Source organism: Spermophilus citellus (assembly GCF_964194105.1).
Source record: "Spermophilus citellus genome assembly, chromosome: X".
Taxonomy (NCBI): domain Eukaryota; kingdom Metazoa; phylum Chordata; class Mammalia; order Rodentia; family Sciuridae; genus Spermophilus; species Spermophilus citellus.
In genome coordinates this window covers 30304463-30325664 of record NC_138190.1, presented here as the reverse complement: position 1 = coordinate 30325664, position 21202 = coordinate 30304463, and the positions used below count along the sequence as shown (strand labels likewise).

The 21202-nt window shown below is 35.3% G+C and overlaps 1 protein-coding gene across 1 annotated transcript in view; it reads right to left on the bottom strand.

The window, feature by feature from the left end:
• The window catches only part of CFAP47 (cilia and flagella associated protein 47), a gene marked incomplete at both ends in the record, with an annotated part of 427079 nt that overhangs the window by 170904 nt on the left and 234973 nt on the right, over window positions 1–21202 (bottom strand). The window contains 4 exons of the mRNA XM_081278126.1: window positions 7235–7276; window positions 7881–8055; window positions 10542–10768; window positions 12143–12254. Of these exons, the coding sequence (XP_081134252.1) occupies window positions 7235–7276; window positions 7881–8055; window positions 10542–10768; window positions 12143–12254 (556 nt within the window). The remainder of the gene's footprint in view (window positions 1–7234; window positions 7277–7880; window positions 8056–10541; window positions 10769–12142; window positions 12255–21202) is intronic.

The following is a 21202-nucleotide window of genomic DNA, read 5'->3' as shown; positions in this document are numbered from 1 at the left end:
CCTAGCGGACTTCTTTAAAATATTAACAATAAGAAAATATTACTGTAAAGGGCTGTGAACTGAAGTTCTCTAAAGCAGCCTCATCTATATTAAAGATGCTATAGAATGAACTGGGCTGACTAGAACATTGAGATTGTGGAGAGATGGAATGTTGTAGATCAGGAGTCAAAATTACCTTGGGCTCTCTAACTCCCTTTAATAGGCATTTGCTTTCAACCTCTATATCTGTAAAACTCTTGGAATTTATCACTAAGTATAACCAACTCTAGCCTCCACCAACCCTAAAGCTAAGAATGTTATAATATTTGAAACCTATAGAAAAGATTGCTCCATCTTGTTGTGTTGCCCACTTACCAATGTATTTGTGTAATGTATTGATTCATAACATCTTTGGTCTGTGGCTAAAAAGTTCATGTAACACCTTCTAGAACACTCTTTCAAAGCAACTTCAATTTGTGTTTCCAGGCCTAAATCACTCACTCATATTTGGCTCAGAATATTATTCTCTTATTTTCCATTAAAGGATAGTCATTATTTTGCATGGACAGGATACATTTTATGTGTTTTCTCAGATCCCCTTGATTCTAGCAGCCTCAGTCACTTGTCCTATTTCCATGTTCCTCTACCTGGAGATGACCTATATCTTGCATCAGAAGTTACAAAAACAAGCCTTGGCTGCCACTTTACAGTCAGAAAAATCAGCCCCATATGCAGTTTCAGGCTCCTTTTACCATGGTAAGTCATGGAACTTGACACTCCATGGGCCAGGAAGTGCCACCTCGAAGGCTAGAGCAATTTATTAACTCCTCATGGAGTAAAATGTGGCAAAAGGAATAGAAGACAGGACATAAACATGTTGATAAGATTATTTTCCTCCCTTTCTCATATTGATTGCTCAGGAGCACTTTTCATATGGCTTTTCTAGGGATGCATCCTGAGAGACCTGTTGTCTATAATCATGGAAGTAAGTAATGGACATAATGGTAACAGCTCATGTATCAAGCATTTTGTATTTTCTGTTTTTCCCTTCCTGTTTCTCTTATTTTTCTACTCTCAGTGCCCTGGGTTTTCTCCATCCAAGAAAAACATCATGACCTAATTCTTGCTTCATTTCTAGGGGACTTAAATTGACCTAATTTATTAACTTAAGAATAAATGGCACTGTGACTTATTATTTTATATAGCATAGAATAATGGAAGAGCAATACACAAAAACTTAGTAGTTTTACTCAAAAGGTTTACTTTAATTATTCAGTAGTCTTAGGTGCTTACTCAGAAGACTTTGGAATTGGGTAAGACCTGGAAATACCCAAAATAGCAAAGTGCTCAAATTGTTTTTCAGGAAAAGCCTCCAGATCCTCTCAAGGATAGTTTGGAACCTGCTTTGTAAGAACTGACATGTGCAACCTGATGAGCCATCTCATTATGTCCATGACCTTTTGATGGTACAAGCTTAAAATACCCCCGAATAGAACATGATAACTCCCCCTGGAAAGAATCATGAAATGTGGGAGTAGGCAAGATGACCATTTACACCTGCGTAAAAGGACATTAAATCATCCCCCTTTAACCATCCAATTAAAAAAAAAACTCTTTTCTTTCTTCTTTTTCTTATTTATTTGTTTGTTTATTTATTTATTTATTTTTAAATACCAGAGACTGAACCCAGGGGTGGCTTAACCAATGAGCCACATCCCTAACCTTTTTTATTTTTATTTTTATTTATTTATTTTTTTTGAGACAGGGTCTTGATAAATTGCTTAGGGCCTTGCTAAATTGCTAAGGCTGGCAATTATCAACTCACAATTCTCCTGCCTCAGCCTCCTGTGTGGCTAGGATTATGGCTCCTTCTTTCCTCTTATAAGTTTTCCTCCTACCAACTGATTGGGGAGACAGATTTGAGCTTCTTTTTAGCTCCTGACCTCTTTGCTGGTGGACTGTGCAATAAAGTCTAATCTTTTTGCAAAAATCTGGTACCAAGTATTGGCTTCTCTGTGCATGGGTCAGTAATTCCCTGCTCAGTGTCAATTTCTGGAAACTCAGATAGGACTTTGAGTCCTTTAACTGCCTGTCCTAGACTCTGTGGTCTCTTGATAGTGTGGCTATGACCTGCAGTGGCCAGCTGGACTGATACCAATCTGGAAGCATCAGCTTCCTGAATCTGTTTTCCCACTGTGCCACTGTCAGCCCTCAGCATCAACTTTACTTTTGCAAAAATAAAATAAACTTATCCAGGAGCCAGGCATGGTGGCACATGCTTGTAATCCCAGCGGTTTAGGAGGCTGAGTCAGGAGGACTGCAGGTTCAAAGCCAGCCTCAGCAAAGGCAAGGCACTAAGCAACTCAGTGAGACCCTGTCTCTAAATAAAATACAAAATAGGGCTGGGGATGTGGCTCAGTGGTCAAGTTCAATCCTAGTACCAAAAAATAAATAAATAAATAAATAAAAAGAAAGAAAGAAACTTATCTGGGAAGAAGACATTTCTGGGTGGGTAATCCTACTAGGACAACTGTTCTTTGAACTGCCTTTCTGGTTTAGGGGCATAAACTACAACTCTGGTTTTGACTTTTTTTTTTTTTTTTTTTTTTTTTTTTTTTTTTTTTTTTTTTTTTTTTTTTAGTAGCAGGGATTGAACTCAGGGGCACTTAACCACTGAGTCACATTCCCAGCCCCTTTACTTTTTATTTTGAGACAGTCTCAGTAAGTTGATTAAGGCCTCACTGAGGCTGGATTTGAACTTATGATCCTCTTGCCTTATCCTCCCATGTAACTGGGATTACAGGCATGTGCCACTGTGCCCACTTGGTTTTGAGTTTTGGGTGTTGTTATAGGTTAGGTATGGAATGTTCCCCAAAGACTCATATGCTGAAGGCTTAGTCCCTAATGCAGCAGTGTTTTGAAGTGAGACTTTTGAGAATTTCTTGGATTAGGAGGGCTCTAACCTCATCAGTGGATTAATCCATTGACAGATTCATAATTGTATGGACTATTGAGATATGGTGGAAACTGTAAGAGGCGGGTCCTAGTTGGAGGTAGTAGGTCACAGGGGCCATGCCCTGGAAGGGATTATCTAGTATCTAGTCCTTAGTCTCTTCCTTTCTTTCTTTCTCCCCCTATCCTTCCCTCTCTCACTCCCCCCCATTCCCTCTCCCCCTCCCTCCTGGCTACCACCATTATGTGAGAAGATTTGTTCTGCCATGCCCTTTCACCAGGATGTACTATCTCATCACAGGTCCAGAAACAACAGAGCCAAGTAGAGATGGATTGAAACCTCTGAAACTGTGGGACAAAATAAATGTTTCCTCCTCAAAGCTGATTTTCTTAGGTATTTTATTAGTAACAAAAAGCTGGCTAACACAGAAAATTAGTTCTACAAGCAGGGTGAAATAATCTTTTGGGGAGTCATGGAATAGTTCAGTCACTTGGACTGGTCTGGTCTGGTCTGAAAATGCACTCTGGTTTAATGTAATTGTTCATCGTTTTATGTATCCTTTTGCTTATTAGTGTGTTTGTTAGTCTCTGTTTTATTAGTTTGTGTTTGTGATAACTGACTTGATAGACTAAGATATTTGGTGGCTGTGGCATTATCCATTTGAAACTTTTCTATATGAAGATCTTTTGGCCTCCAAAGAAAACAGACAAATGCTCCCTCTGGCTCAATCTGGGCACCTCTAGGTGAATAAAAAGTCTTGACAGAGCTTTCATGGTAACACACCCATGATGTGATGTGATTTTAGAGGGAACCACCTCAGAAGAACTGGGTTGGGGAACTCTAGCAGCTAAACCCAGAGGTACACAGAAGGGAGTGATCAATCTCATTATACTCTGAGCTGCCCCACACCCCTTAATGTTTGGGGTTTTTTGAGACATATGAAAGGCGGTGTTCAGTTCATTGGTGACTCTCTGGGAAGGAATCCCCATAAGTAGCATATTATTGACCCCAAACATTTCCTGAGCACCAATTCTTGTTCTGGCCCACCAGATAAGCCTCTTACAAAAATAGATCCTAAAGATAGCTTGGGCAGAATTTAGTTCAAACACATCAAGGTAAACTTTCCCCAGAATTCTGAGGAATTGTTTTGGAGAGATTTCTTGCAGCTGTATCCCTATTGCTAGCAGGAGTTTCTCTGGCACTTTTTAACAAAATTGAGCTCATGGTAATATCTTATGGCTTTTTTCTGGTGTGTTCACTTTCAGTTCTGCACACCTTGCTTATTAGTTTGTTTGATCTGTGTGCCTCATTCAAATTTTTCTTATAAATACATTTAAGATAATTCTTAAACTATAGTTTAGAGTTGACATGTAAGGATTTTTAACTCTATGTTCTGCCTATTTTAAATCTGTTGATTATTCAAGGTTGCTTGGAAGTTTGTTAGTTTAGCCAGTCCTAGCTAAAATGCAAACATCTAAGTGTTAATTCCTAAACTCATTTGAAAGTAAGGAAGGGAAAAAAGATATGAGGTTTTTTGTAAATAATGATAAGAAGAATGCTACTACTACTACTAATAATAAAAAAACAAGGTGTTATGAGAATTGTTTTAAGTGAAACAATTTGTCCCATAGCCTATAAGACTGTCAAGTGAAAATAATTTAATAAGCTAATCAATCAATAGATGCCTTTATGAATCTATGTATGAAAATATAAATGTGATTATGAAATAAAATTGCAAAACAATTTTATTTTCCTAAAAATAAAACATAGAGAGTGACTTTTACTAAAACCTTCAAGTGTTAGAAGAAAAAAATAATCAAAGAATGAAAGAATATCATATAAAAATTGTTAATCAGAAATTATGTAGGCAGAAATAAGTGACTGAAAATTATGGAGACAATTGATAAATATAGACATCTAAGATGTCAAGACAGCACTAATAATTTATGAGATACCATTTTGGCTTGAAAACCAGAGTAGCAAAGCCTTTTTATTGAAATAATATTCCCAAAGTTAAAATTGGGTGAGTTCTCATATGGCTAATCAAATTTCTCTCTCTATGGTTACTGTCAATAAAATTCATTGGCTAGTGACATAGATGGAGTGATACTAAACCACAGAAGAGTAGAAACTGATACTGAAAATGCCAAAGTATATGACTCAAAGATGAACACTGGAAATACCTTTTTTTATCAAAGTTCTCAAAAGGCGAAAGCCTTCTCTACTGTGTTCACTGCTTTATCTCTGGTTTCTGAACATCACCTGTACATAGTAAACTCTCAATAAATATTTGTTGAATGAAATATCTCATCATCTGATATCTTAGATATATGTTCTGGATATTTAATCTCTCTGAAACATAGAGGTTGAACTAGATCAAAGGCTTTCAAAGTATGTTCATTGGAACTCTGACCCTATGAGAGTCTGCTTTATGAACCACTGCTAAGGGTAAACAGGGGATAGAGGATATCAGTAGATGGATTCCTAAAGGATTTTCTCTAGTTTTGAACAGAAAAGCTTTATAAACTGAATATTTCATAATATTTGAGCTTGCCTCCCAAAATATTAAATGTGCATGTCCACACGTACTCTCAAACATAGCACAAGGTAATTTCTGAGGGTCCATAATGGCCTCATAACCTCCATATATTAAGATTTCTACATTTATGATTGTTTTAGTCAGCTTTTTTGCTGCAGTGACTAAAAGATCCCACCAGAACAATTGTAGAGGAGGAAAAGTTTATTTAGGGGCTCATGATTTCAGAGGTCTCAGTCCATATACAGCCAGCTCCATTCCCCAGGGCTCCAGGTAAGGCTGAATATCATGGCAGAACGAGTGTGGCAGGGGGAAGCAGCTCACATGATGATCAGAAAGCAGAGACACTCTACTCACCAGATACAAAATATATACCCTGAAACCATGCCTCCCAATGCCCACCTCCTCCAGCCACATCTCCAGCCACTTGGTTAATCACATCAAGGGATTAATTCACTAATTGGGTTAAGACTCTCACAACCCAATCATTTATCCTCTGAATCTTCTTGCATTGCTTTACACATGAGCTTTTGGGGGACACCTCACATCCAAACCATAACAATGACTTCATAAATAATTCCAGGTAAATTTAAATAGGTACAAACTGAATTATAAAAGATTGAGAAAACTTAAGAATTTCCAGTCAAATTATGGCATGCTGGCTTCAGTGAACTATGATAGGGGGAAAAAAACTAAATTGCATAAGTATTGATATTATTGATGTATCTTCTATGGTTATTAAAATCATCCTCAAAACTTTAGCAATTAAATCACTATGACTAAAAGAATTTGCAAGTGTGTTCTATATCATTCTACAGAAATAACCAGAAATTCTATCCATAGTTTCTGAGAGAATCATCACAGTTATAAAAGATATGGTAAAAAGAATAAGAAGTAGTTTCACTTCCAACATTACAGCATGAAGATACCCATGGCCACACTTCCCAGCAAAGTGGAGATATTATAAAAAATAAAATATAAATAAGAACACGTTTGATGTTTCTGTATATTAAAGGAATATAGTTAATGGTCCTTCATTTATTCAAGGAAATACATGAAAACTTGATTAAAAAGAATGACTCTGTAGTATTTGTACCAACAGGTGCCCCCAATCCTCTCCACTCTTAAATTACAAAGATGGAAATCATTCCAAATGGATCCAAGCAAAAACAAGTGATAATCTTTATCATTTCACATGGTAGGAGGTATATACTTCCTCTCATCTTATATACCTGAGCATACCACTTGACGATTTTTCTCTTTTGCATGCATACCTGCAATCCATATTGTAGTCCTAATTTTTTTGCTATTTACTCACAACAGTTTCTTATCAATGAATCCTTCAAAGGGAAGAACGTGAAAATTTTGATCATTTTTCCCAAGGGAATTAATGTACAATGTATCATTCAATTAGTGGCTAAATAAATAAATGGCTTAGATTGACAATTTTAGTTGTATTTTAAAATAGTCTCAGATTTATCTAGTTCTCTCAAAGGGGATTTAAAAGTTATGAAAATAAGTTACTAATTTAAAATTCTAATAGTACATTGAAAAGTTGGAGTTATTAAAGATAAAAATGTAACATATGATGAGTGGTTTCAAACTATTGGGAAGACAAATTTGCCCTTACAGCTGTGTGGCTGACTCAGGATTTTATTTTTATTTTTTGAATTTGAATGTTTAGACAAGGCATCTATACTCTAGTCAACATAGAATTCATCATTCCTATTGCCTTAGACCAGACATAACCCTTAAATTATCATTACCTGCTTGGCTACTTGGCATTTGCATTTGGGATCTCAGTTCTCCTAGGAAGGTAAAGTGAACAGATTATTTTATAATTTACAACTTATAACCACCCTTTCAGACGTAGAGATATTTTACAGTCAGCATAAATGCACAGAGTAACAAATAAAATGTGTCTTTTTGAATGCTAAGAATTGAACTTATGGCCTCCCACATGCTCCTACTGAACCCCCACCCCAAATAAAACTGTAATGCAACCAACTTTAGCAAAAATGTACCTTGGAACCCATAATACTAGAGTTATTCTAGTATTAGCCCTGGTAAGAAATTACATTCTTATTATCTAGCAACTTGAAAGAAACTAAAATTAAAGGAAATTTTAAATAGTTAAACATATTTAGTATCATTTTTTTTACATCTTATCACTTGCAATGAATCATGTCAGTGTATCAATATTGATAATAAATATGGCTTATACATTCTTGATCACCACAACAGAATAAAAGGGCACCTGGAAACAAATAGTAAATACTGAAGTAATAAAGACCATGGTTTGGATCAAATATAAATTACACATAAATGACACATGATTCACTTTTCATATGTTCTTGCTATTAACATTCCTGGAACACTGCTAGATAATCCACTCAAGATATTGTTGATTACCTATTGTATCTGAAGGTATAAATCCTTTAGGCTGAGTCAATTTAGCTTGAGTTTCTGAAATCTGAGGTATGTAGATTTTCCTAGGGATATCAAAATGTTCTGGAAGGCTCAGTTCTGTTCTATATAAAATGGACTTAGGCTTCTTCAACTTTGACATATTAAACAGCATAAGAGACTGCAAATAAATGGGAAAGTTGGAATTAAGTCTCTTAAATTTTACCTCCAAAACACACAAAAAAATAGTATTATGTATTTAGACAATAAATTTGGGAAAAACAAACTAAAGGACAGAATTTTTATTTCTTTAGAGATATTATTATGTAATTGATGGAAGGCAGCACTAACACATTTCACAGAACCAAAGTACTTACCTTTTACTGAGACATGGTCAAGGTCCCCTGCTCTAATGCTTTTTTTTTAAATTTATTTTTTAGTTGTAATACCTTTTTATTTATTTATTTATTTTTATGTGGTGCTGAGGATCCAACGGGCCTTGTACATGCTAGGTGAACGCTCTACTGCTGAGCCACAACCCCAGCCCTGCTCTAATGCTTTTAGTGTTGAGGAATTATTTGCCTGGGGAGGAAACCATTCTAAAAGTGAATAGCAATGAAAAAGTGCTTCCCTCCTTGAGTTAGAAACTATGCTGTTTCACATCTACCCATCAGATATAGTTATTGTTAACAGTAGAGACTGAATCCTCCTCTTTCACTAATGATCATTTTGTGATTATATGAAAATATTTAGCTCACCTTCTCTATAGATATGCAAATATTCTTCATATATAGGTTTGATATTTTTAGTTCCTTCAACTTTTACTCATATAATGTGGATTACTTCAATTTACTCTCATGCATATACTTCTTTAGACACAGTATTTTCTTTCTTAAAATACAAGAGTGAAGATAAACCGAGCTCTCACAATGTAAGTGAAGTAGGTTACAAGTGATACTTTTAATTAAGTTAAAAATCAACAGGATATATATCATGCAGGACATGTCAAAGGATAGCCAAAAATACATGAGAAAAGTTCTTTATATTTCTAGGAGTTCATAATCTGACAGGAGAAAGAGGAAAAATAAAAGCAAATCTAATATGTAGAATAATTTATTAAATTCCATTATAAATATAAAAAATTTACTGGGTTTTAGGGAGAAAGAAAGGAAGATGATAGAACAATATATATATAATGGAAAGGGATGTCATGGTCAAAAATCTACTTCCCTAAACCATTTTTTTATTTAAATAAATAGCTTTCAGAAGAATTAATAATGAAAAAATAAATAAATAAACAGATAAAAAGGGAGAAAGACACAGAGCACTATGATAGGCTGAAAGTTGGAAGTGGTCAGTCTTTAAAAATATTTATTCTAATAATGTACTGATAACTAAATAAGTCTTCCTCAATTCACTGTTATATAGAAGTAAACATTTTGGTTTAAGCTGAAGAAAATGATCAGATTCTTCAAAATATAGTACAGATAGGTTAGTCAAGAGAATGTCAAAGCCTCAGTCTTTAATACTTCTGAGCCTATCAGACCTTAAAATATAGGTGATCTTTAAAAAGTCATCATTAATTGTTAGAAATCTGTGGTTAGCCTGCATTGATTCTGGCATTCTGACAAATAAATCATCAATACAATGTCAAGTATTCTATTTAAATATATGTAAATGTAGGCATAAAGCTTAAACAACAAGAAAGAAAAATATATAAGTGTATATAATTTGTTAAAGCAGAATCTCACTCATTTTAATAGAGACCAGAAGTAATAGAGGGAGGCTGTTCTCTGATATATAGGGAAAAGTAACAGAGGAAATTCAAAAGCTACAGGGAGCATGCCTCATGAGTTTGGAGCAAGGCGGCCTGTGCTGAAGAAGTGACCCTGGGTCAATGTGCTCCACTGGAGGAGTTGAGATCAGAGAAGGCAGGACTGACCAGGACGATAGACCATCCTGAGGATGTTAGCTTTTATCTGACAGGAGCTATAATGTCAGAGAGGAGCAACATGAGGAGGTTTGTATTTAGAAGAATCACTTTGGCTTGCCCTTGAGAACAGATTAAATCTTATTTTAATCATAAAAATAGATTGTACCATATTTCAAGCTATAAGAATAGAGTCTGTAATAATAGTACTAGTAGTGATAATAATCATAATCATCACAACAGTACTCATAAAGAGAACACTTACTATATATCAGGTAATATACTAAGTATTTCACATATACACCTCAGTTTTCATAAATTACCAACATCTCTATATTAAAAATATACAAATGGAGGTTTGAGGAGATTTAGGTAACCAGGCCATGGTTACAGAGCTGGCAGTGTAATTCTCAGCCTGGTAATCTAACATCAGACATGATCCTCTTTGGATGTGCAGCATAATATCCTTGGCAACTTGTAGAACATGTCTCCATTTATCCCCTTCCAGAAATTTGTATTTAATTGTTCTGGAGTGGGGCCTAGATGCTGGTGCTATTTAAAGTTCTCCAAAGCAGTCTAATAAATCCAGCCAGAATTGACAAGTACTTGAATTAAAGACTACAATGTACAAAATGATACCTTACAATGGTTTTATTAAAATATATTACTTAATGAGCTTTAAAATGCTACTGTGTAAAAACGCAACAGCTTGACATATTTTAAGAGTTAACAACTACCTCAATTTTGGTCAGCCCCAGGAGGGCGATGGCCACACGGACGCTACTGCTCTCCAGAGTGCCTGTGATCAACCTTCGCTCATACTCAATAGTTGACATCTGTTGTTGTGCTGCAAAAGCCAAAGCCTTTTCCTTGGCTTCATTAGTCAGTGGCAATTTAAGGTCCACATCTAGGATTTGACGGAGTTCACATTTCAAATATAGAACTGGATCTTCCCTATTATAATCTAAGGAAAGAAAAAATATTAATTAATGCAATGAACATTGGTGCTTTTGACACTGTTATCCAGGATGGATTTGTGATGGACTTTCATATTTAAAAAAAAATTTTAAACTACAAAACTACAGTTATGTTCTTCATTAAACAGAGTAAAAATAATAGGTAACACATTTCTATTAGGAATAATTTAGAGCTTCAAGAGAAAGTCTTTGGGAATTAAAGATAATTTATTATATTCGTCAAAAAAGTTCTAGTCAAATCATTCTTTCATAAAATTATTAATATACTCAAAAATTTGGTAACCTTCATGCTCTTATTGGTATTAAGTAGGTAGAGGGAGCAAAAATAAATGTTACATACAAACACAAACACACACACACACAAGCGCACACACGCACACACACGCACACACATACTTGAGGACTGGCAAGAAAAGTCATTTTCTTTCATTAACAACCTTACATCTAAGTCCTTAATTCTTTCAGGGTTAATGATCAAGAGCTGCAGAGTAAGGTAGAATTCCAGCTTATATAACAGTACACGAATTTTTGAGAATACAGTGATTTCCAAATTATTTAGAAATGGAGAGTTTGTTGAGTAATATTTTGTATGTCAAATTCTAATATTTATCTGAAGACTGAAAAAGAGCCTTTGAAAATAATCATGGTCCAGATACATCTGTGAACTGTGTGTGGACCAGATTGGCATGGAAGCCATTGAGTGGAAAATTCTGGTATTGGGAATTCACAGCAGCACTCCTGCTGATGAGATGGCCCAAATACATGTGAACTCCCACTCAGCTCTGCCAAAGGTCCTGCACAGCTCTGGAGATGGGGTGACCTGCTGCAGCCACATAACAACACAGCCTCTCAGAGATGGGTGTGGCTTATCAAGATGCCAGTCAACCTGTTGATTACAAGACACCATGAAACAAGACTCTACCCGCTGAAACCTTATCCCTTCCTTTGATGCTCTCCCTTAAATAAAGAATCTGAGCCATTTTTTAACTGTTCCGTTCCAGCTCCTACCAGGCCTGGAAGAACCTATCAGACGCTCTACTTCAAAATCTAACCTTGTCTCTTATTTCTTCACTAATTACTTCAGACTTTATTTTTCTAAGGTGGCTTATCCCCTTCCTGAGCAGGAAGCATTACCCTGGCAAAGTTCTGGCCTCCTCATGATAAATCATCACTGATACTTTTAAATTGGTAAATGGTGCTCTATTTCATGGATGCTAACATAATAAAGTTAAAAGGAAGCATTTCAAGATCAAATTACATACCAAAGAAACTTGCTATGAGAGGATGCTTACATGACTGAAGGATGAATAGTCCTATTTCAATATTATAAATGAAAAAAATCAGAAATATGCATACTATACCTTCTCCTAGAGGACTGCTATAGTTAATGGTAGTTGAAAGCTTCATTGGAAGAAAATTGGAAGGCAAGGGGATCAATCCTTTTCCTTCCACAATATATATTAATTCTCCAATCTAAAACACAAGCATACAATAGTACTAAATTTTAAGAGCTCTTAAAAACATGATGAATCTTTATGCTACAAGGAAAATCTGTATACTATAAGAACTTTCATGTGGGTTTTCATAAACAACATAGGCTCTAAATGGGTAGACAAAGGTAAAGTTTAAATAGAGCCCTATCATAGGGTGGGGGAAATTTTACATCAGTCAGACAGGAGGTCCTGATTAAGAAGGTCCCAGATTATCTTTATATCCACATATATCCTTGGGTGGTCAAATAAGCATGCAAGAAATTTTTTCCTTCATTCTGTAACATATTACTGGAAGGGATGCATTATTTTTGCAAGGTGTCTGAGTCCCTAAGAGTCTATATTTTAAAGTGTTGCCTTTCAATGAGCACAAGAGGGCCTTAAATATTTTAGAACCAATATTTAGGCAAGAAATACAAAGGGTTAAACAAAGAAAGCAAAAATAAAAGTGGAGGGCTGGAGTTGTGGCTCAGAGGTAAAGCTCTTACCTGGCATGCATGAGGCACTGGGGCTCAATCCTCAGCATCACATAAAAAAATAAAATAAAGGTATTGTGTCCACCTATAACTAAAAAATAAATGTTTTAAAAAAACAAAAGTGGAAACAATGGGAGGGCAGCAACATGATTCAGTGAGAGATCAATAGAAGTGGGTATGCCTGATTTTAATTGTCACTGTCCTTATGAGCTATTAGGCCTCAGGCAGGTTTACTAAATCTCTGAGTTCCAGTTTCCTCCTCTACAAAACGAGATGAGATGAACAATACCTTTATTTTAGAAGCTTAGAATTTAGTTGAAAAATATTTGGAGAGAGGAAGTCGTAAAAGACATATCATGCTAACAATAACAATAGATGAATTTGATTTAGATCTTGATTCAAACAAAGACACTTAAAATGAATGGGAGAAAAAGCATAAACAGCCATGAGACATTCAAGGAATTTGAACACTGTGTGGATATTTGGTGGCATTAAGAAAAATACTTACAATATTTTAGTTGTAATGGTATCATTGGCCATGTCAAAAAAGTGAGTGTTGTAGATACATTTATTGAACTATTTATGAATAAAATGATGTAGTGATTGGGATTTACTCCATTACAATAATAAAACATGTTTGGCTAGGTACTATGAAAATAAGTGAAAGGAAAGGGGAGATTTATTGTAGTTTTATTTCTATAGTACTATGTGTAAGAAACCAGGATATGACACCCAAAAATATGATTCATTTGCTCAGGGATTATTTTGACCTGAAGGCAATGGAAAAGCAGCAGATAAAAGAAAAACTCTCAGCTCTCACCCATTTGCCTAAAAGCAGGATATAAATTTAAAAAGGTATTTATAATTTTAAACCCTCTTCTGCCTGGAGATGACACTAGATTAATCTACAAAACACTCCTGTTTATTTGACTTCCTACAATTTGCCTCTCCTACAGATTCAAACTCCTTTTCCTTTGTTTTGTCACCTCTCTAAAAATTTACATTCTTGGGGTGGGGTTGTAGCTCAATGCTAGAGTGCTCTTCGAGCACAGGTGAGATACAGGGTTTGAGCCTCAGCAACATATAAAAATAAATAAAATAAAGGTTAAATTCTAAATCATAAAAAATTACATTCTTTGTTGAAGATATTATATATTTGAAATTTTTAAGTCATCCCTTTGAGATTTTCTCATACCCTGTGTATCTACTATATATATATATATATATATATATATATATATATATATATATATATGAAATATGTTAATAAACTTTTGTGTTTTTTCTTGTCTTTTGTTATAAGAGTCTGTCCTAGTTAAGAACTGTGAAGGGTAGAGAAAAAATTATTTTTTCTTCTTCTATATGTATTTTCCATAATAAAACATTTTGAGAAATCTCTATATTGTAGGAAGTGGAATGATAAAAGGCGGTGAGGACTACATGAAATCACACATATTACAAACATGGCCCTTAACCTGGTGTTTACCAGGCACTTAAGAGAATGCATTTAAACAATATATTCATTCTTTGAGAACAGAAATTCATAAACTTTTATGTGCATATAAATCACCTGAAGATGTCCTGAAAATTAAGACCTTACACAAAAGATCAAGGGTGGGGCCAAGACTTGCAAGGATCTATGAAAATAAAGGCTGGCAAATTTAGATACAATGGAAAATCATGTATTAGAACTGGCTTGTGACAGGCATTCAACTACCTGAAAATCAAAACAAAACAAAACTAGTTTTGAATCTAGGATGGTATCTAGTTTACTAGTTTGAAGGGTTTCACGATCTTTTTTGGGGGGGGAGGGGCACAGTACTAATGATTGAACCCAGGGTACTTAATCACTAAGCCACATTTGCAGTCCTTTTTATTTTTTATTTTGAGACAGGGTTTTACTGAGTTGCTTTGGGCCTCTCTAAATTGCTGAGCCTGGCTTCAAACTTGTGCCTCAGTCTCATGAGTTGCTGGGATTACAGGCATGTGTTCCTGGCAGGGTTCCACAATCCTAACACAATATTATCTTCACGATAAAGAGACCATTCTAAAGATATCTTTAAACAGGCAATATCTATGCAAATTATGTAAATTTATCAAGTAATGGAAATATATATTCTAAAATATAAATATCATAAATAAGTAAAATGGTAAAAGATTAAAACTTAATCTGAAAACAATATTAAGAATGAACAATTTCTGATTTTCAGGTCAGTTTTAATATAACTTTATTATCTCCCTGGTGGGATTGTATTTACAATTAATTTGTTGGTCTATTTCAAATGATAGTATTACACAAAATTTCATTAATTAAGATCCACAATTATCTAAAATTCATGTTGAGAAAAGGAATATGGAAAACTCTGAATTTTTTAAATTGTTTAGCATTTAAATTCACATATTTTGGTAATGAATATATATATATATATATATATATATATATATATATATATAATTATATATAATATATATCATACAATACTTTTGTTATGTAGCCATGAACTTTGCAAACAAAAATCCAAGCCTGCCATTTGAATTGTAATCTCTCTTTCTTTTTGTATATGTTTCATTATAAACATAACCTGATCAATAATGTAAAATCTGTAATAACAATTCAAGTAGATGACAAATGTCAGTCAATGCAGTAGAGACTGAAAAAAAGAAAATATTATTTTGTTTATTTCTACTTTAATTTTTCTTACATCCTTATTTTTATCTAAAATTAAGTTATTTTACTCAAAATATAGTTCTTATGAGAAATTAAACTCAATGAATAGTTATCAAAATTATCTGTTTGTTTTAATGTGAGCCTGAATGAAACCTGTCTACCTCTTGAAAACTACTATTGTATGCACAAACCTATAATAGTCAATTCAATTTGCCAGAGTATTTTTTCCAAATATAAATTATAAACAGCTTTCTAGTCATTAATTAGACAGTAATATGTTAACTGGTTTCATTCAATTCCTCATTTCTACATCTAATACACACAGTATATTATGAGCTCTCAAAAATTATTTTACCTAACTCATTCATTTTCAATGTTCTTTTTATTTAAAAATAATCACCTGATGTAACTGAAAATTATGTCTGTCTTGTCTGTGTCAGAATATTATTCAGAAAAGCTATAATCCAGAGTGTAGAGTAATTATCTTTCTTGGAATAAAATTAGACTAGGAAAGCAACATGAATGCAATAAGAACTGATTTAAAGTGGAGGATTCCCCTATGTTCCAAATCTAGAGGCTGTGATAAGAGAAATAAAATTATCTGACACTTGTCATTGTGAGCTGTTCTAATAGTTACCTAAACAAGTTCCATCCTGCTCGTAATTTCATATCTTTCAGTTGGCATACTTAATTGGAATTGTATTTATTTCCCAGAAAGATGCCAAGTCCCACTGACAATTCTAAGAAACCCTCATAGAAGATATTTTGTTCCTCTTCTGTTATCTAGTTACAGTTACATGGAACTTTATAAGAAGACCGGCTATTAATTACCTGGAAAGGAGGAAAACAAACACTGAATTGTCAGAAAGTTTTGATCCTATCTTTTCCACTAATTAGCTGGGTAACCTTGGACAAGTCATGGAGCCCCTTCAGATACAAATAAACTCAGTCTTATAAAAGAAAATAAAATGAGGGCTGGGGTTGTAGCTCAGTGGGACTGCACTTGCTTAGCACATGTGAGGTAACAGTTTCAATCCTCAGCACCACATAAAAGTAAACAAGTAAAACAAAGGTATTATGTCCATCTACAACTATAAACATTAAAAGAAAAGATATCATTGACCTAGACAAAAAGCCTCCAGATTTTTTTTCATGCATCTTAAATTCTATCTATTCTCTTATCTTGGGTCTAGATCTTTCCAGGATTTTTAATTTAGTTGTTTGAATTGATTGAGCACTATTACATTATTTCAATGGCCAAACAGGCACATGAGACTTTAGCTAAAATTCTAAAATGTTAAACTACATACACTTGCATAAGACCATTAATCATTATAGGTGACTATTTGACTTTGCCATAATTACAATGTGAACCTGACCAGTAAGAGCAATCAATGTTTTTAAAACAATTTATAATAATTAAGTCAGAGAGATGAGCTAAAACACAGTGAGGATGAGAATAAGACTGATAATAAGATTTGTATGCCTATACTAAAAAATTAACTTTCTTAATAAAATTTTAACATAATTCTAATAAAATCCCCGAGAGATTCTTCCATAAACATTTTGAGAAAGCAAAAATATATTTAAATGACCTAAAATATGAATGGGTTTTTTGATAGAAATACATGGTACATTATAAGATATCATTTCATCTAACACCAGGGAGCTATACATGGACTTCAGAAATCACTGTGGCAAGGAAATAAACAATCACTCTTTCCTTTAATATCATATTTTTGTGTGGTGCTTGGGACTGAGTCCTAGGCCTCATGCATACTAAGCAAGAACTCTAACATTGATCTACATCCCCAGTCCCTATCATCACATTTTTCAGAACCATTTCTATTTTAAATATTGCCACCAATTTTCATCCCAGTCAATGAAAACTTTTTTTTCCTTCAAGTGTGAGCATTATCCAAACTGTAATCAAGATTGATCTTTAGACATCAGCAAGATGGTGAAACAGGAGGATGACTGTTCATATCCTACCACCACAACAAGAATTCTACATCCATCCACAAAGAAAAGTTTCTATGGGAACATTGAGATACAGGTAAGAGGTTGTGAATCCCCACTGGAGCTCAAGATTTAAAAAGGCCATGTTGAGAGTGTAGCTTAATATTTCTGGATACAAGATTCTTGGTTGGCACCCATTTTCTTTCAGAGCTTGATATATGTTGTTCCCGGATCTGTGTTGAAAAATCTGCTGTAATCCTAATTGGTTTTCCCCTATATGTAATCTGATTCCTTTCTCTCATGGCTTTTAAAATTCTCTCCTTATTCTGTATGTTGGGAATTTTCATTATAATGTGCCTTGGTGTGGATCTCTTGTGATTTTGTACATTTGGCGTCCTGTAGGCTTCTTGAATTTGGATTTCCAATTCATTCTTCATGTTTTGAAAGTTTTCTGATATTAATTCATTGAATAGATTGTTCATTCCTTTGGTTTGGACCTTTATGCCTTCCTTTATCCTAATAACTCTTAAATTTGGTTTCTTTATGATATCCCATAATTCTTAAATGTTCTGCTCGTGGTTTCTTACCATTATTGCTGTGAGGTCTATGTTCTTTTCAAGATTATATATTTTATCTTCATTGAGTGATGTCCTATCTTCTAAGTGGTCAACTCTGTTGGTGATGCTTTCATTTTGTTTATTGTTCCTTTCATTTCAAAGATTTCTTTCTTTTTTTTTTTTTAGAACCTCTATCTCCCTGTTGATGTGATCTTTTGCTTCTTGGATTTGTTTATGTAGCTCCTTGTCAAAGTGATCTTTCATTGCTTATATTTGTTCTCTTATATCTTTCTTGAGGTCACAGAACATTGTAACCATGTATATCCTGAAATTTTTCTCTTCTCATTTTTTTCTGATGTGGCTGCTAATGATTCTAATAATGCTGTGTCTTGATTTTTTGTGGTATTTTCTTCCCTTATCTTTTCATGTTTCTCATGTGTCTTCCTTTCCAGCTCTGTGAGTCTGGGGTGTTATTTTTTTTACCCTATAGATCTGTAGTGCTCTTATAGAGTTCCAAGATCCCTCCTTTGTGGGAAAGGACAATATTAACTGATCCCAATATCAACAATATATCTCTATGAATAATTTATTGATATTAAAACATTTACAGTTTAGTCTCAATGTACAAAGATGTTGGATTCAATTATTATCTGAAATATAATCAGTAGTTTTGTAAAAAGGTTTACAGTTTCTGAAGGTGGACAATGAACTGGGAGTGGGGCATAGGACGATATGCTGAAGGGGAAATACATGAGGGTATAGAGTTAATATACCTTAGGAAGTGTGAAAGAGAAATCAAATGAAGAGGGTTAGTAGCAAGAGAATAGACAGGAAATGATTTAGGATAGACAAGTACATGGAAAGAAAGTAGAGTACATAAAATAAACACACATATGTATTTAGAAAAATACAGATGTTAAAACAGTAAAATTTGGAGGGAGAAAGAAAAATGAAAGAATAAAAAGTAAAAGAAAAAAAGGGCATGTAAAACACCTCTATATTATATTATTCAGATGACTCAGTCCTCAAAGTCCTATTTTATGCAAAGTTCTTGGTTTCACATGTTGGCGATGTGAGGGACAGAGGATAGAGGGGTAGAAGGAAAAAAAATACTTGAAAGAAGAAACCAGGATTGTTGCTAATTTTAGAAATCCATTTCTTTTCTGTTTCTCTTCCCATCCAATAGGTGGCTATCTGTTTTAAGCTGGTGTCTCTGCCCTCAGGATGGTGTAGGTAACCAGGGTGGGAAGACTGATCCCGGTGTAGAATATTTGAAAGTGGGGAGTGCCTCCTGCCAGTCTCTGCAGGAAGACTGCACCTCATGGGTCTCTTTTGGGGACAACTTGTCTGACTTGAGCGCCCAGTATTGTCTCCCTCTCCTGCTTGGAGATTTCACAGCTCCTGGTCTCTCTATTATGCTCCAAACTTTAGTCCCATCCCCTCTCACTTAGCAGTTCCCACCTACAGGACCTCTCACACCCAGGCTCACACCAGGTGGGTGGTGCCCTGGGCACACTGCACACCTGCCCAACTAGGAGCTGTTTTGTATTGAATGGTCACTGTGCCAAAATAGCCACTGGAGAGGGGTGGGGAGTTGGATACCTGGTACCTGGCCAGATGGAGATCTGATCTGAGAGCTAACAGCTGCCCCCATCAAATATGGTGAAAAAGGTTATCCAAAATGGAGTCAGTCTGCTTCTAATGCCGGGGTGTCTGGTGAGGTGGGGGGAGCAGGGAGATGGCATTGTGCTGTGGGTAAGTAATAGCGGAGTGACCTGCGTGGGAGCAGAGCACAGTCTGGAGTTCTGCAGAGGTGCTGAGAGGTGATTCTGCTAAGCCGCATGAGAGCCGTGCATGCGTGAGCTATAACTACGGGCTTTAGGTTTCTGGTGCTAGGGGTTGGGAGTCCTACTTGAATGCTAAAACTCTGAGCCCTGCTCAGGGGTCACATCGCTGGTGATTTCTGTGGAAATCAGCTATATAGGGGTCCTCTTATACTCTCTGGGTCACGGACTGACAGGGGATGCAGCCTTCCTCTGGCCCGCCATCTTGGAATCTGTACTCCCAGGTTTAAACCTGGAAACAGTCCTGTTCCTCAAAGGACTAGGTTATATAGCCTTGTTTGGACTTGAGCCTATAGGCCAAACAATGGGCCAAGGGGTCCAGAAAGAATCATACCCACTAGTGCCTCAGGAGGAAGGTTCATATGCCCACAGATATGTCTTGACAGTAGACCTGAAAGTTACTCTTGACTCTAGCAACTCTCCCCCAATCATGTGGTTTTAGCTTAATTACTATTCATACAGAGACCCAGAAGGAGACCTGCCCTTCTGTCTCACAGTCTGGGAATTACTCATTTGTCTGAGACTATATGACATATTCTTAGCCTCTGTACCACAACAGTCTGGTTAACAGAGGCTAACAGTCTGGCCTTGTCTTAGCCCTGGTCCCTCTATTTGCACTCAGAGAATATTCCTTCCTGTACAGAGAAATTCCAAGGGATGCATATCCTCCTAGGTACCAAAGAGGGCATTTCATCCTCCATCTCACTAAAGATCTTAAGAGAGCATAGTCAGCCCAGATCCTCTTATTGCAGTTGATAAACTGTTCTGTGGAGGAAATTGCTAGTAAATGTATGTATCTGGGCCACTGCAACAGGTTCATCAGCCTCTATCCTACAACAGATTGAGTGGGGGGTCCAGTATCACCTCTAGCTCCTATTGCTGAAGTTGAGGCACTGTTTTGCCTATGCAGAAAACTTCCAGGAAACATGCATGTGGGCCCAAAGCACAGGTTTATAGACCTGGGTACATGTCCAGTTCTCCCTCACAAAATGAGAAATATTAATAGATTGAAAAGGAGAGATGAGCTGCAGTTCAACAACAGTAGGGGGTTTCAACACCCACTTTCAGCAACGGACAGATCATCCAGACAGAAAATCAACAAAGAAACACCAAAGTTAAATTTTACTCTAGAGCAAATGTACCTAACATTTACAGAACATTTTCACACAACAGCTTCAGATACACATTCTTCTCAATAACATATGTGACATTTTCCTGGATACATTATGTTAGACTACAAAAGAAGTCTTAACGTTTTTTGTTTTTTAATCAAAATAACATCAAGCATCTTTGCTCACCAAAATCTAATAAAAATAGAAATCAATAAGAGGAGCATCTATGAAAACCATACATATACATAGAACATAAACAAAACAACAAATGGGATGACAAAATGAAAAAAGGAAATTTTTAAAAAATTATTAAAA